This window comes from Salmo trutta, chromosome 16 (assembly GCF_901001165.1).
Source record: "Salmo trutta chromosome 16, fSalTru1.1, whole genome shotgun sequence".
Classification (NCBI taxonomy): Eukaryota; Metazoa; Chordata; class Actinopteri; order Salmoniformes; family Salmonidae; genus Salmo; species Salmo trutta.
In genome coordinates this window covers 32323251-32340545 of record NC_042972.1, presented here as the reverse complement: position 1 = coordinate 32340545, position 17295 = coordinate 32323251, and the positions used below count along the sequence as shown (strand labels likewise).

The 17295-nt window shown below is 44.4% G+C and overlaps 2 protein-coding genes across 2 annotated transcripts; one reads left to right on the top strand and one right to left on the bottom strand.

The window, feature by feature from the left end:
- The first annotated feature begins 1263 nt into the window (after positions 1-1263).
- On the top strand, positions 1264-3032 carry mustn1a (musculoskeletal, embryonic nuclear protein 1a). Its single transcript, XM_029693974.1, has 3 exons — positions 1264-1511; positions 1674-1803; positions 2814-3032. Exons 1-3 carry the CDS (start codon positions 1503-1505, stop codon positions 2909-2911), a joined length of 237 nt encoding a protein of 78 aa, XP_029549834.1. The 5' UTR covers positions 1264-1502; the 3' UTR covers positions 2912-3032.
- A 585-nt stretch (positions 3033-3617) lies between these two features.
- Positions 3618-17179, bottom strand: ruvbl1 (RuvB-like AAA ATPase 1). Its single transcript, XM_029693973.1, has 11 exons — positions 17039-17179; positions 16811-16897; positions 16521-16653; positions 12530-12681; positions 12355-12444; positions 9800-9949; positions 9582-9645; positions 9171-9369; positions 8871-8973; positions 8642-8733; positions 3618-4107 (listed from the first exon to the last, which is right to left on the bottom strand). Exons 1-11 carry the CDS (start codon positions 17177-17179, stop codon positions 3948-3950), a joined length of 1371 nt encoding a protein of 456 aa, XP_029549833.1. The 3' UTR covers positions 3618-3947.
- Positions 17180-17295: the final 116 nt, after the last annotated feature.

Here is a 17295-nt window from a genome sequence, read left to right as displayed (position 1 = left end):
TATGTTTTTACAGGTATTTCTAAAGATTGAATATAAACTATGCTCGGAAGCTTTCTGCAGATGGCTTTGAGTAAGCTAAAACATGTCTTTATTGGTTTTTTTTTAAAGTAATGTTTTGAGGATAATATGATACACTAATGCTATATCTAAAAAACGAACGGTACTGAAGGCAAAGCTGAAGAAGTTTTGTTAAATGTAATATTACATTTTTATTAGTTCTGTATATGGTTCAGGTTGGTTTTGTTGAAAAACAAAATGTTGTGCCATGTTTGAGACATTCCCTGTTATTTATGTATCCGTTTTCACATTCCACATCAGCTTGGTTTCATTCAGGGCTGTCATTCTCATTCACTATATCGATTACACTTGATTTTACATCCCTGTTGCTCGTATTGGAAATAAGTGTTGGTCGTTAATGTAAACTAAAGGGATTTCTCATGAAACAATCAAAAATGTAAATGGTTATTATTGGTTTGTGGATGTTTCCAATGTGAATATGTTTACAGAATGATTGTTATTAAAGTTATTGCTTTTGAAACTCAAAATGATAAACTGATTTTCTTATATTTCCTGTATTGTGTCATTTGTTTAATCCCAGGAAGCTATCTTCACTGAATGATCTCATTCATATTTAGTGAAGCTAGGGTCCACCTTTGAAAACTATTGCCTAGCAGCACTGAGAATGATAACATGAGTATGTTGTATTGGCTCTCAAATGTCTAGAGGGAGATGTAAGGTGGAAACAGCCTTCTGTAGCTCCAGCTGTTCTCTCCATGATTCACAATGTTAATTAAAAATCCTACTAGGTTTTATATGGGACTTCTGTCAGCCCCCCCCTTTTTTCTGAAGAGGAACAGAATAATGACTTAATGACAGAACAGAGGAAGGAAGGGGAGGGAATGACATACCTCTGTTGCCATGTAAGTTGTTTCTCTGCCAATGTTATTTGTTTGTCCGTTGAATGATTGAGATATGGACATATGCATGGTAAAGTGTTGCTCTGTTTGACTGTAGGGTCTCTCCTATCCATTGATGAGTGTAAGGGTTAGATTGGTTCCTTAGGTTGTTATTATTGAGGACAGAAAGAAGTCTTGATCTCATTTCAATGTTGGCCTAGTGACAGGAGAAAAGGAGGGCCATGACAGAATGTTGTCATAGTGGAGGAGGAGTTGAGTTTTAGACTTTGATTTGTGATCTTTTATTTGTCCTTGAGGAGTTGCTTTAAAAGAAGGCAAGATCGTTCCAACTGTAGAGCAGATCACGTCATTCACTCCCTAATGATACACCACCCTGAGAACAAACAGACCCAGAGAACGTGAGAGAGAAGAAGGAGGGGAGGAGTCCACTGAGTCATCTACTGGGCCTGCGGACAGACTTATAGCTCACTGGAGAGTTAGTGTGTGTGTTGGCCTGCACTGCAGAGAGGGAGAAAGAGCGCAGCAGTCATTCTGACCACAACAGTCTTTATCCAGGAGGATCATCCACTACTTCAGTCAGTCACCATGTCTCAGGTAAGACTACAGTGCTGGACTAGGGAGGGACATGAGTTATGACATGATCTCACTGAAACTTGCCTAGAAAGTTCCTGCTTAGTAAACCTACTGGAGAACTCTACATGGGAACTTTTCTTCAGCTGTCTTTCTTCGGCATTCCATTTCTTCCCTCTTCTCCAGCCTGAAGAGGGGGAGGAGGGACAGCTGAAGCGTCCTGAGGTGAGCGAGGAGGATCTGATCGGAGCGAAGGATAAGCTGAGTTCCAAAGGAAAGCTGAAGGGCAAGACCATAGAAGTGATGGATGAGTGTGGTGAGCAGAGTGCTGTTTTTATTGGCATGACAATGGGATTAGGGCAGCGTTTCCCAAACTTGGTGCAATTTTGTTTTTTGCCCTAACACAACTGATTAAAATGATCAAAGAATGAATATTAGCTGATTATTTTCATCAGTTGTGTAGTGCTAGGGCAAAAAGCAAAATGTGCACCCTTTGGGATCCTGAGGACGGAGTTTGGGAAACCCTGGGTTAAGGGGTAAGTCCTCGGGGTAGGAGTATATATTTAAAAACCTCTGAAATCTGTTTGTCGTTTTTGTTGCGGATTTAAAGCGGCAATCAACAGTTGAAACTATAACAAAATATACTCCCCACCCGTTTCCGTAAAAAGGTTGAGGGGTGGGGCTAAAGAAATGTAACATCTCAATTCATATACAGAGCTATGGATGCAAGGACTGGCTATACATATCGAAATTAGAGTTTGAATATTGTTGAGGCTATATAGTGTTTGCATTTATTTGTTTACAAACATATTAATAAAACTTATTATGGGTTATGACAGTTGAATTAAGCTTGTGAGGCATTTCTAAGTTATATTCTTCAAGAATCAATGGGTAAATATTAAGTCCAAGAATGGATGTAGCAACTGCTGATTGCCCCTTTAAGATTGGAAATAAGTGTACATGTAGAGAACCTGGGCTGCGTTTAGACAGGCATTTTTTTCCACTAACTGTTCTTTTAACCAATCACATCAGATATTTTCACATCAGATCTAATCGGTCAAAAGACCAATTAGTGAGAGAAAAAATATCAGAATTGGGCTTCCTTTCTAAGCAAAGCCAGAGTGTTATTGAACAAGAGAGGGAGTTAGTGTGTAGAGGGGGCGTTCCTTACCATGATGAAGTTTCCACTCCATATACAGCACAGTTGAGGATGGTCAAGACTGTCAAACACACTGCCCGTCTCCTTGCTGCATGAACTATGGATGTTTATACATATCTACTGTATTACATAGCTCCATGATGGATGGATCTGTGTTGTGTTCACAGAGCGTGCGGGTAAAGTCGCCCCTTCTGTGTTCAGTGGAGTGCGTTCAGGGAGAGAGACCGCCTTCAACAAGCCCCAGGCTCGACAAATCAAGAAGTAGCAGAGGCAGCAAAGCTACTTCTTATACTCCAGCCTGGCCTATATTTAAAACCACACTTGTGACTGAATGGGCCTTATGGTCAAGTAGTTCTTAACTTTTTAATAAAAAGCTTGAACCCTCATTCTGTCAGGAGTCTGATTGTTAAGAAAGGAGTTTAAGTGGACATTAACTGGATGTCAGTTGAGTAGGCTGTATTGGTTGTGTGTGAATATATTTGAGTTGGGCCTCCCAAATGGCGCAGCATCGCAGTGCTAGAGGCGTCACTACAGATCCGGGTTCGATCCCGGGCTGTCGCGACCGGGAGACCCATGAGGCGACACAAAATTGGCCAAGCGTGGTCCAGGTTAGGGGAGGGTTTGGCTGGCTAGGATGTCCTTGTCCCATCGCGCTCTTGTGGCGGCCGGGCGGACACACGCTGACTTCAGTTTGAGGACACATGGCTCTCGACCTTCGCCTCTCCAGAGTCCGTATGGGAGTTGCAGCGATGGGACAAGACTAACTACCAGTTGGATATCACTAAAAAGGGGTAAACATTTTTTTTTTAAATACCCAAAATATATATTTGAGCTGTTCAGCTGTGCTCATTTAGAAGTGGATGTTCTCATCATTATGCTAAGGAGCATCTCTTTGCCATTCCCAGTCCTGTACTGTATCAGTTAACTCTAGCTAGTGTATCTGATAAGTCTGAAAGCAACAATGACAAACATCAAGTTTTCCTTTTTATTGAAAAAATCTAATTTTATTAACAAGCAAAGATCCTTTAAAACAATGTATTTATCTGAACGTAACAAACTACTACAGTGGATGAGGCACAGATGGGGCAGCTTGAGGTTCTGAACAGCTTGAGGTTCTGAACAGCTTGAGGTTCTGAACAAAAGGATGAGAGGAAGACTGGAAAGAGAAACAAGAAAGAGCAGGATGAACTTTACATGAAGGAGAACGAGGAGAGAAAAAGAGACTGTCAGGGTTTACAAACATTTGATGCTAGCCTTGTGGTAGAAAGTGAGGATGGAGGGAGGTAGAGAAGGATAGTTCTTTATTTCATGAACTTGTGCTGCTGGTCCTGGAGGATCTTAGCGGAGGACTTGGCATCGTAGAAGAGTTCGTTGATCTCCTCCACCTGCTCCCTCTCTACTCCCTCCTTCCCCTGGACTCTGCCTAACAGACTGGCTGGGGTCAGCAGCTGAGCCGCATACCTGACAGAGGAGAGGGGTGGGTGAGTCAATACGCGCGCGCTTACACACATACATACATACATACATACACACACACACACACGAGCATGGGTCTCTCCAACCTTTTCTAGCATGAGAGCTACTTTAGAATTATGAAATATGTCAAGAGCTACTCAATTTTCCCCCTAGCATTCAAATAGGCACTCTTTGTATTTCCCAAATTCCGTTCTCTCAGTTATTTTTCCTGGTTTGGGTATTTTGGGGGGGGATTTTCACTCAAAATCACAACTATTCATAGAGAAACAATGAAATTGGATGTTTGGAGTCCATATCAATGCTTAAATCACATGAGAATACCATTTTTGCGTGCTGATTTTTTTTTAAATTCAGATTTGTGTATTAATACCCCTTTAATTGGGTATTTTGCAAGAGAGGAATTTGCTGGTCTAGTGATGTTTTTGCTGCTGCATATGCCATGACACAGCTTGCAAAACAAAAGCCTACCCGATTTATACAAATAATCATGATATACACTGAGTATACAAAACATGACAGACTACCAAGTGAATCCAGGTGAAAGCTATGATCCCTTATTGATGTCACTTGTTAAATCCACTTCAATCAGTGTAGATGAAGGGGAGGAGACAGGTTAAAGAACATTTTTAAGCATTGAGACATGGATTGTGTATGTGTGCCATTCAGAGCGTGAATGGGCAAGACAAAAAATGTAAGTGCCTTTGAACGGGGTATGGTAGTAGGTGACAGGTGCACCAGTTTGTGTCAAGAACTGCAACTCTGCTGAGTTTTTCACACAACAGTTTCTGTGTATATCAGGAATGGTCCACCACCCAAAGGACATCCAGCCAACTTGACACAACTGTGTGAAGCATTGGAGTCAACATGGGCCAGCATCCCTGTGGAACGCTTTGGACACCTTGTAGAGTCCATGCCCCGGTGAATTGAGGGGGTAAAAGGGAGGGGGGGGTGCAACTCAATATTAGGAAGGTGTTCTTATTGTTTGGTATACTCAGCGTAATTATGCCAGGAAAGCCTACCTTGCACTTAACATTTAAATGAGAAGGTTTTGGGGAAAGTATTTCTGTCTACCCAGAAGTAGCTAACTGGCTACACGAAGTGAATGACAGACAAACATCAGTGGAAGCTGTGGAGGGGAGGGCGTCTCATAATGTCTGGAACAGAGCAAATGGAATGGCATCAAAAACATACAAACCATGTATTTGATACCATTCCAACTATTCCACTCCAGCCATTACCATGAGCCCGTCCTCCCAAATGAAGGTGCACCAACCTCCTGTGACACATACAGGGGCAATATGGCTGGAAATTAATCGACAGACAGTGTTACGTTTGTTTTTTTTAAGCCAATTGTGATAACTAGGGATAATGTCAATGTGGATTTGATTTGATAGAAGCCAGGAGCTTGAGGTGTCTGATACTGGACAGTTTGCGGTAGAGGCCGACCACCCATGCTGGTCTTATACATAATAGTAACATGCTTGATTGCATTTAACAGCATGAATGACTTGGATGCTGTGTAATGGCATGAATGAATGAATGATTATATTGAAGTTACGTTTAGACAGAAAACAGGACGCGCTCTCACAGGAAGGCCAAAAAGATCATCAAGGACATCAAGCACCCGAGCCACGGCCTGTTCACCCTGCTATCATCCAGAAGGCGAGGTCAGTACAGGTGCATCAAAACTGACACAGAAAGACTGGAAAACAGCTTCCATCTCAAGGCCGTCAGACTGTTAAATAATCACCACTAACCGGCCTCCGCCCAGTACCGTCCTGAACTTCAGTCACTCGCCGGCTACCACCCGGTTACTCAACCCTGCACTGTAGAGGCTGCTGTCCTATGTACATATTAAAGTGACCAGTGTTCCATGTCTAATGTTTACATACTGTTTTAGCCATTTCATATGTACAGTGCATTCGGAAAGTATTCAGACCCCTTGACTTATTCCAAATGTATTTTCGTTACAACCTTATCCTAAAATGTATTAAACCCCCCCTCAATCTACACACAATACCCCACAATGACTAAGCAAAAACAGGTTTGTAGTAATTTTTGCAAATGTATAAAAAATAAATAAACAGATATCATATTTACATAAGTATTCAAACCTTTTACTCAGTACTTTGTTGAAGCACCTTTGGCAGTGTTTACAGCCTTGAGTATGACGCTACAAGCTTGGCACACCTGTAGTTGGGGAGTTTCTCCCATTCTTCTCTGCAGATCCTCTCAAGCTCTGTCAGGTTGGATGGGGAGCGTCGCTGCACAGCTATTTTCAGGTCTCTCTAGAGCTGTTCGATCGGGTTCAAGTCTGGGCTCTGGCTGGGCCACTCAAAGACATTCAGAGACTTGTCCCGAAGCCACTCCTGCATTGTCTTGGCTGTGTGTTTAGGGTCGTTGTCCTGTTGGAAGGCGAACCTTCGCCCCCGTCTGAGGTCCTGAGCGCGCAAGGATCTCTCTGTACTTTGCTCCATTCATCTTTCCATCGATCCTGACTAGTCTCCCAGTCTCTGCCGCTGAAAAACATCCCCACAGCACGATGCTGCCACCACCATGCTTCACCGTAGGGATGGTGCCAGGTTTCCTCCAGATGTGACCATTGGTATTCCGGCCAAAGAGTTCAGCCTTAGTTTCATCAGACCAGAGAATCTGGTTTCTCATGGTCAGTCTTTAGGTGCCTTTTGGCAAACTCCAAGCGGGCGGTCATGTGCCTTTTACTGAGAAGTGGCGGAGTGCTGCAGAGATCGTTGTCCTTTTGGAAGGTTCTCCCATCTCCACAGAGGAACTCTGGAGCTCTGTAAGAGTGACCACTGGATTCTTGGTCACCTCCCTGACTAAGGCTCTTCTCCCCAGATTGCTCAGTTTGGCTGGGCCGCCAGCTCTAGAAAGAGTATTGGTGGTTCCAAACATCTTCCATTTAAGAATGATGGAGGCCACTGTGTTCTTGGGGACCTTCAATGCTGCAGAAATGTTTTGGTACACAAGCCTGTCTCGGAGCTCTAGGGACAATTCCTTCAACCTCATGGCTTGGTTTTTGCTGTGAAATGCACCGTCAACTGTGGTACCTTATATAGACAGGTGTGTTTCTTTCCAAATCATGTCCAATAAACTGAATTTACCACAGGTGGACTCCAATCAAGTTGTAGAAACATCAATGGAAACAGGATGCACCTGAGATCAATTTCGAGTTTCATAGCAAATGGTCTGAAACCCTATTTACATAAGTTATCTGTTGAATTTATTTATATATATATATATATATATTTGCAAACATGTCTAGAAATCTGTTTTTGCTTTGTCATTATGGGGTATTGTGTGGAAACTGATGCAGGAAATTTTTTTTAAATAAATTTTAGAATAAGGCTGTAACGTAACAAAATATGGAAAAAGTCAAGGGGTCTGAATACTTTCCGAATGCACTGTATATAATGTATTCTAGTCAAGTCCATCCTATTCAACTATTGCTGTACATATACTATTCTATGTATTCTTCAGATATAGACAGGCTGGATAGAATATATAGTACACATTCCATCACATATATTTATACACCAGACTCTGACATTGCTCGTTCTAACATTTCTATATTTCTTAATTCCATTCTTTTACTTTTTAGATTCGTTTTCAAGATACTGTATGCAACTTTAAAAAGAATCATCTCCATACGGGGATGCTTTCTGTATTTTGAGAGTTACCCATCTTGAAAACTTGATTGCTGACAAGCAAAACAGTTTGTGACTATGCCAAAAATAGACTAATGAAACCAACACCAAAAGATGGTTTTTGGGTGGAGTTTTCCTTTAACAAGTGGATTTTGCTCTTCACTCATGTAGTAGCCCGTCCTTCTCCCGACCAACTGCCTGTGACATGTCTGATTATCAATCAATGTGATTTTGTTTCAATTAATCTCCATCTGTACATTTGGTTAATTGATCTCTGGCTGGGCAAGTTTTGGGATGGAATTTTCTTTTAAGCCACATAACATGCTAGCAAAATGTTTTGATCAGCTAAAATGTGAGCAAACAATATATAATAAAGATAATCATTAGGACTCATCTCAACATAGCTAACATTTTCCCAGCCTAATTGTTACCAAATATCCAAACTGAGATTCAATGAAAAAAAAATCTGACATTGAGTGATTTATCAAGAGTACACCACGCTAGTCGCAAATCCACGCGATGGCGCTGTCCTTATCAAAACGGTGCTGAAATTATCACACACGACTATTTCTTTAAACAATTCTGAAAGTGAATTATTAGGCGAGCTCCTCATAGCTGGGCTGCGAGCTCCTCATAGCTGGGCTGCGAGCTCCTCATAGCTGGGCTGCGAGCTCCTCATAGCTGGGCTGCGAGCTCCTCATAGCTGGGCTGCGAGCTCCTCATAGCTGGGCTGCGAGCTCCTCATAGCTGGGCTGTGAGCTACTCATACCTTGTGATCGACCTGTTGGAGACCCCTGCACTAGAGACAGTGGAATGAACACACATGCACAGAGTAACTGAATGTTGAGTGTTACCGGAGTGTGGTCTTGGTTCCAATCTCTCCTAGGTGACTGAGGGCCTCCTCACTGATGTTGATCCCCTCAGTCTGAGCACGAATCTTAATGATCTACAGAGAACACACACACGCTGTCAGCATCACGCAACAGTGACCACATACTTCATATATTAACATACCAACATACCATCACTCACACACACTTCATATGTAGGAATGCCATCTCAGACATGATAACACACACACACCTGCTTCATCTCCTGCGGTGTGTAGAGCATGGTGCGGATGATCATGACCCTGTCCAGCAGGTCCAGGGGAATGCCATGGGGAGAGCTGATGTCCTCTGTCCCCCTGATAACCAACCACACAACAGAAAGGTTAGGAAACAGGGTAATAGGTTGCTATAACCCTTACATGTTTGGGAGCATAATTAGTGTGCAACTTTATTTATTTTTATAACTTCCAAAACAAAACTGTCACAGTAACTCACATTCAAACTGACTGGGAGAGGAAATGACATGCATGCACATTAGCACACATCCACCCACCTGATGAGACAGTTGCCCCTGTTAGAGGCGAACACTACGATGGGTGCGATGGTGCTCTCCAGAGCTCGGTGCAGGTAGGTGAAACACTCGATGTCCAGCATGTGCACCTCGTCCACAAACAGCACCCCAGGGACCAGCTCAGCCACACCCTGGTCAATGTAGCGGTTTACCACCTTGTTGATCTCAGCTCGCAGCTTGTCTAATGGACAGCATGAAGAGCCAATGAAGAGCCAGGGATCAAGCAAGGGAGCCAATCAAAAGGCAAGGACAGAGCAGAAAGGGTGGGGTTCTTTTGAATGATGCTTATTGGGGGGAGGGGTTGGTGTTTTGAAAGTACAAGCTGCTATTACTACAAGGATAGAACTAAGGTTGTGGGTTTTAAAAAGTTAGGTTACGTGCTTCAGGTCTTACCTGTGATCTCTGTCTTCTTGGGCTTCATCAGTTGTCCCATCATAGACAGGATATCTTGACCTCCCTGAGAGGACAGGAACCTCACTTTAACAACCAAAGATCAAGTGTGTCTGTTTGTGCATAATTCTTTTTCAATCAATAGTTATTTTCTAAATGTATATCTGCAGTGCAGTCTCATATTGACTTGAATCAGGGTCTCGGGGAGACTGTGTGTGTACCTGTGGTCTAGCGTTGGCAATATCCAGGTCGTGTAGCGTGACGTCTTGGATAATCTCTTTCTTCTTGTGGACGTCCCCCTTAGGCAGCGGCACATACTCCTCAGCCTCCAGGTCAAACTCTGTGGCAAATGTGTCACACCGACCTTGTCTCTGCACACACCCCACACACATGGAAGAAATGGTTCAACACAGAACACAGGCATCAAATATTAACCCAATCCCATCAGAGGTGGTCAGGTGGCTGAAACTAGACCAATCCCATCAGAGGTGGTCAGGTGGCTGAAACTAGGCCAATCCCATCAGAGGTGGTCAGGTGGCTGAAACTAGGCCAATCCCATCAGAGGTGGTCAGGTGGCTGAAACTAGACCAATCCCATCAGAGGTGGTCAGGTGGCTGAAACTAGACCAATCCCATCAGAGGTGGTCAGGTGGCTGAAACTAGACCAATCCCATCAGAGGTGGTCAGGTGGCTGAAACTAGGCCAATCCCATCAGAGGTGGTCAGGTGGCTGAAACTAGGCCAATCCCATCAGAGGTGGTCAGGTGGCTGAAACTAGGCCAATCCCATCAGAGGTGGTCAGGTGGCTGAAACTAGGCCAATCCCATCAGAGGTGGTCAGGTGGCTGAAACTAGGCCAATCCCATCAGAGGTGGTCAGGTGGCTGAAACTAGGCCAATCCCATTCAGAGGTGGTCAGGTGGCTGAAACTAGGCCAATCCCATCAGAGGTGGTCAGGTGGCTGAAACTAGGCCAATCCCATTCAGAGGTGGTCAGGTGGCTGAAACTAGACCAATCCCATTCAGAGGTGGTCAGGTGGCTGAAACTAGACCAATCACTTCATAGGGTAACAAAAAGAAGGGATGGGAGGAGTGAGAGCAGGTATATGATTGGACTCCATGCCATCTCAAGGAAGGCATGAAAGAGGCGGGGGGATGAAAGAGAGTCAGGGAGGGTCCTCTGGGGGCTGTCAACAGCAACAAATGTAAGGCCCCCAGCCCACCTGTCCCCCCGTCCCACCTACACCCTCGGCCCACCTGCACCGATTAAAGAAGCCGTCAACACAAGCGTCAAACTATGCCATGAGGCTGTCCACTAGAACAGAGGAAGCGGAGGAGAGATGGAGAGATAGGGAGAATAAAACCCAGGGGCGATGAAGAGCTGGAGGAATGCCTACAGTAGAGAGATGAAACAGAGCTGGAGGAATGCCTACAGTAGAGAGATGAAACAGAGCTGGAGGAATGCCTACAGTAGAGAGATGAAACAGAGCTGGAGGAATGCCTACAGTAGAGAGATGAAACAGAGCTGGAGGAATGCCTACAGTAGAGAGATGAAACAGAGCTGGAGGAATGCCTACAGTAGAGAGATGAAACAGAGCTGGAGGAATGCCTACAGTAGAGAGATGAAACAGAGCTGGAGGAATGCCTACAGTAGAGAGATGAAACAGAGCTGGAGGAATGCCTACAGTAGAGAGATGAAACAGAGAGCTGGAGGAATGCCTACAGTAGAGAGATGAAACAGAGCTGGAGGAATGCCTACAGTAGAGAGATGAAACAGAGCTGGAGGAATGCCTACAGTAGAGAGATGAAACAGAGCTGGAGGAATGCCTACAGTAGAGAGATGAAACAGAGCTGGAGGAATGCCTACAGTAGAGAGATGAAACAGAGCCGGAGGAATGCCTACAGTAGAGAGATGAAACAGAGCTGGAGGAATGCCTACAGTAGAGAGATGAAACAGAGCCGGAGGAATGCCTACAGTAGAGAGATGAAACAGAGCCGGAGGAATGCCTACAGTAGAGAGATGAAACAGAGCCGGAGGAATGCCTACAGTAGAGAGATGAAACAGAGCCGGAGGAATGCCTACAGTAGAGAGATGAAAAAGAGCCGGAGGAATGCCTACAGTAGAGAGATGAAACAGAGCCGGAGGAATGCCTACAGTAGAGAGATGAAACAGAGCCGGAGGAATGCCTACAGTAGAGAGATGAAACAGAGCCGGAGGAATGCCTACAGTAGAGAGATGAAACAGAGCCGGAGGAATGCCTACAGTAGAGAGATGAAACAGAGCCGGAGGAATGCCTACAGTAGAGAGATGAAACAGAGCCGGAGGAATGCCTACAGTAGAGAGATGAAACAGAGCCGGAGGAATGCCTACAGTAGAGAGATGAAACAGAGCTGGAGGAATGCCTACAGTAGAGAGATGAAACAGAGCCGGAGGAATGCCTACAGTAGAGAGATGAAACAGAGCCGGAGGAATGCCTACAGTAGAGAGATGAAACAGAGCATTCCTCCAGCATGGAGCTGGAGGAATGCCTACAGTAGAGAGATGAAACAGAGCTGGCCCAGGAGGATTGCGCACTGTTCTTTTAGTGTTGTTTTATTTTAGGGGGGGGGGGGTATTCTTAGTTTGTGTACTTGTTTGTTAGTTTATCTACTTACTCCGTTTACAATTACTCTGGACTTAAATGTTTGAGCCATTGCAAATGTGTAATTTGTGTATGGGAGCCTTTCCAAAGCGAGTGTTTGTATAGAAGTGTACTGTAATAAGTGGAAGTGTACTGATACCTTGACGGCGCCACTGTTTGCCTCAATGTAGATGACGTCTCCCGCTTCCACACGCTCCTTCTGCAGGCTCTCATAAATACTGGGGTCCAGCTACAAAAACAACACAGAGACACAGACAGTGAGACACATGGGCAACTTCTATACGGACTGGTCTAGCCTCGGACTCGTGCCTGACCTTGAGCTGCTTGGTGCCCTTGCCGGTCTTCAGTCCGATGATGACGTGGCTGATGGTCTTCCCGTAACCACCCATGGGGTTCTCTGTCTCACAGGGGGTCAGCTCTGTAACCTCCCCCTCATACACCTCCTTGGTCTCCTTAATACGCAGCCCTGGAGGAGGGAGGACAGGGTCACACAGTGAATGAAGACTCTAAAGCCTTACTCTCTCTGAATCAATAAAAACGCCACATCCTTTGGTCTACTTGGTGGATAATTTATTGGAGAATGTGAGACAGTGTGTGCACAGTGCATGGTCCTCTCTCTTCGTAATGTGATCACACTGTAGCCCTTGTTCCTCCTGCATACAGCCTCCCGGTGTGAGTGGCAGGAGGGGAGACACTTCTGAGGGAGAGACCATCTGTCAGAGGGCTCTTATCAGGGGGGTGTCGACAGGCTCAGAATGTACCCCGCCATTTTCCTCCATCGTAAAACTTGTGTGTTCTGTGGGGTTTGGGTGCTGACCACCACTCCGCTCTCAACCCACGCTCCATTTCCTTCTCTGTGACAGGTAATGTCAACACTCCAACAATCCCTCTCCAAGGCCATCCTCCCCAGTGTCAGCCACACTGATACCCTCCCCTAGTCCTGCTTCTGTCCAGCAGGAGAACGCCTGGCTCTGGAGTCTATTCTGATGGTGGTGCAGCAGGTGAATGAAGGGTGCAGCTTTATCCAAACTGTGCAATTTAGTAGGCAGTTGTAATTTTCAACAGGCCAATATTCTACATATACTGAACAAAAATATAAGCAACATGTAAAGTGTTGGTCCCATGTGTCATGAGCTGAAATTAAAGATCCCAGAAATGTTCCATACGCACAGAAAGCTTATTTTTTCTCAAATTTTGTGCACAAATTAGTTTACATGCCTGTTAGTGAGCATTTCACCTTTGCCAAGATAATCCATCCACCTGACAGATGTGGCATATCAAGAAGTTGATTAAACAGCATGATCATTACACAGGTGCACGTTGTGCTCGGGACAATAAAAAGCCACACTAAAATGTGCAGTTTTGTCACACAACGCCACAGACGTCTCACGTTGAGGGAGAGTGCAATTGACATACTCTCTGCAGAAATGTCCACCAGAGCTGTTGCCAGAGAATTGAATGTTCATTTCTCTATCATAATCCACCTCCAACGTCATTTTAGAGAGTCTGGTTGGACGTACTGCCAAATTACGTGTAACCACGCCAGCCAGGACCTTCACATCCGGCTTCTTCACCTGCGAGATTTCATCCGGACAGCTGACGAAACTGAAGAGCATTTCTGTCTGTAATGAAGCCCTTTGTCGGGAAACACTCACTCAGGCCCAGTGGGTGGGCCTGGCACACAAGTGGGTGGGCCTATGCCTGCCCAGGCCCACCCACTGCTGCGCCCCTGCCCAGTCATGTGAAATCCATAGATTTGGGCCTAATTAATTTATTCCAATTCACTGATTTCCTTATATGAACTGTAACTAAAATCTTGAAATTGTTGTATGTTGAGTTTATATTTTGTTCAGTATAGTTTCACACATTAAAACGTGGTAATTAACTACAATCACCATAATCCATTGCGCGTGTACTTGTCCGGTCTGTGTTTCTTTTACGCCTGCTACGTAAAGGAGAGAAGAATGCATAATGGAGAGGGATAGAGAGCAGTTGCTTCAAGGTATCTCTGCCTCAAAATACATTATCAAAGTCATTGTTAGTTGGTATTCAGCAATCAAAAGTATGCCTTATTTACTTTGAAGAACTACTAAAATAGTGATTTTGTCAGACAGCAGTTCTATAGAGATAAGATTACTTGAAATTAAATAATAAAGTCAAACAAAACAAATGTAATCACAACTGAAATATTTTATTAAAGTGAGGTAATGTGAATAAATGATGGTTAATAAGTGATAAGCAGTAATGAACAGTCACTACCATCATGGTACTTTTATTCATTGTTTTATTCTGTGTTGTTACAGCATTCAACCCACATAATGCATTTAAAGGTGCAATATGCAGAAATCGCTCTGCCATTTCCTGGTTGCTAAAATTATAATAGTCCGCCTTTATGTGAGAAAACAAGCAATGTTTACAGAATCATTGTACCATCTAAACCGCTGTGAAATAAACTCAGCAAAAAAAGAAACGTCCCTTTTTCAAAGATATTTGAATTTTTACGGGTTAACTTCACAGATCTTCATTGTAAAGGGTTTAAACACTGTTCCCATGCTTGTTCAATGTTCCATAAACAATTAATGAACATGCACCTGTGGAAAGGTCGTTAAGACACTAACAGCTTACAGACGGTAGGCATTTAAGGTCACAGTTATGAAAACTTAGGATACTAAAGAGGCCTTTCTACTGACTCTGAAAAACACCAAAAGAAAGATGCCCAGGGTCCCTGCTCATCTGCGTGAACGTGCCTTAGGCATGCTGCGAGGACGCATGAGGACTGCAGATGTGGCCAGGGCAATGAATTGCAATGTCCGTACTGTGAGACGCCTAAGACAGCGCTACAGGGAGACAGGACGGACATCTGATCATCCTCGCAGTGGCAGACCACATGTAACAACACCTGCACAGGACCGGTAAATCCGAACATCACACCTGCAGGACAGGTACAGGATGGCAACAACAACTGCCCAAATTACACCAGGAAAGCACAATCCCTCCATCAGTGCTCAGACTGTCCACAATAGGCTGAGAGAGGCTGGACTGAGGGCTTGTGGGCCTGTTGTAAGGCAGGTCCTCACCAGACATCACCGGCAACAACGTCGCCTATGGGCACAAACCCACCGTCGCTGGACCAGACAGGACTGGCAAAAAGTGCTCTTCACTGACAAGTCGCGGTTTTGTCTCACCGGGGTGATAGTTGGATTCGTGTTTATCATCGAAGGAATGAGCGTTACACCGAGGCCTGTACTGGTGGATGGAGCGAGATCGATTTGGAGGTGGAGTGTCCTTCATGGTCTGGGGCGGTGTGTAACAGCCTCATCAGACTGAGCTTGTTGTCATTGCAGGCAATCTCAACGCTGTGCGTTACAGGGAACACATCCTCCTCCCTCATGTGGTACCCTTCCTGCAGGCTCATCCTGACATGACACTCCAGCATGACAATGTCTCCATCCATACTGCTCGTTCTGTGCGTGATTTCCTGCAAGACAGGAATGTCAGTGTTCTGCCATGGCCAGCGAACAGCCCGGATCTCAATCCCATTGAGCACGTCTGGGACCTGTTGGATCGGAGAGTGAGGGTGAGGGCCATTCCCACCAGAAATATCCGGGAACTTGCTGGTGCCTTGGTGGAAGAGTGGGGTAACATCTCACAGCAAGAACTGGCAAATCAGGTGCAGTCAATGAGGAGGAGATGCACTGCAGTACTTAATGCAGCTGGTGGCCACACCAGATACTGACAGCTACTTTTGATTTTGACCCCCCCTTTGTTCAGGGACACATTATTCCATTTCTGTTAGTCACATGTCTGTGGAACTTGCTCAGTTTATGTCTCAGTTGTTGAATCTTGTTATGTTCATACAAATATTTACACATGTTAAGTTTGCTGAAAATAAACGCAGTTGACAGTGAGAGGACGTTTTTTTTCTGCTGAGTTTATATTTTCACTAACCAAAAATGTTGTATTTTCAGCTGTTTGAAGCTGGTGTACAAAACCGAAAGTAAAAGACACAAATTAAGAACGTGAAGCATAGAAATAGCGCATATTGAACTGATCTACCGCTTCTTAGACTTGCTTTCAATGAGAAAGATAGGACTATAACTCACATTTCTATGTGAATTTAATCAGGTCGCCCAAAAAGTTACATACTGGAGCTTTAAAGTCCCCCAAAAAATTTGAAACTGAAATCAAAAACCGGGATAATTTTTTACGTAATCTAACTGAAACTACCTCAAAAAGCACAACTCGCTCAGCACTAGCCTGTGTGATCCATTCCCAGTGGCCCTGTGTTTGTGTGTGGCCCCTCACCTATGGCCCTCCTGAAGTTCTCCATCAGCACCTCTGTTTTCTTGATCTCAGAAGAGTAGACCTCACTGCCCACCATGGGGCAGAAGGGCACTTTGTTGCCGAGCTCCTGTGCCATTGCCAACGCCAGGGCGGTCTGCAGAATGAGATGGCGCAAAGTAGGGTTGGTCAAAGTCTCTAAAGTTGTATTCTTTCTATTACTGTGGAGGCCAGGAGACACAGTAAGCATATCAGACATTTCAGAATTACGACTTTGGGGTATCATTGAAGTAATGCAGTAACATCTTGTCTACCTTTCCTGTACCAGGAGGTCCAGCAAGTAAAACAGCCCTTCCCGACATCTTCTTTGAGCGGATCAGTTCCACAATGATACCACAAGCCTGTTGACAGAAAACAACGGTAAAGAACATCCATAAAAAAATACACTTGGCTTTGCCAAGCCCTGTTGGTAGTTTAATTAAAAATGAGGAATAGAATAATAAGTAATACATCTAAGAAAAATGCAATACAAATTTACCTACCTCTCTTGCGGTCTCCTGTCCAACAAGACCTGACGCATTTTGCTTTGCATTCCCGGCATCGTCTAGCCCGAGTCCTTTTACATGGCTGTGAGACGCGATGCGCTGGGTTTTCGTGGTGCTTTTGACTTCCTCGATCTTCATGTTTGTGTATTTTATGAACGTCTTATAAGAAAGCAACAAACGCAAACAAAAATGCCCCCTTCGTGATAGTTATTTATTCACCTTTAGAATTGGCGCGGTAAAACAAAACAAACAGA

Bases quoted from the DNA above. Each gene is read 5' to 3' on its own strand.
- mustn1a (XM_029693974.1), top strand. The intron at 1,804-2,813 runs GTGAGCAGAGTG...TTGTGTTCACAG, and splicing joins AGAAGTGATGGATGAGTGTG to AGCGTGCGGGTAAAGTCGCC.
- ruvbl1 (XM_029693973.1), bottom strand. From the start codon at position 17,179: ATGAAGATCGAGGAAGTCAAAAGCACCACGAAAACCCAGCGCATCGCG. The intron at 9,646-9,799 runs GTACACACACAG...CTGTCCTCTCAG, and splicing joins TTGCCAACGCTAGACCACAG to GGAGGTCAAGATATCCTGTC. The intron at 8,734-8,870 runs GTGTGTGTGTGT...TGTTCTCTGTAG, and splicing joins CACCGCAGGAGATGAAGCAG to ATCATTAAGATTCGTGCTCA.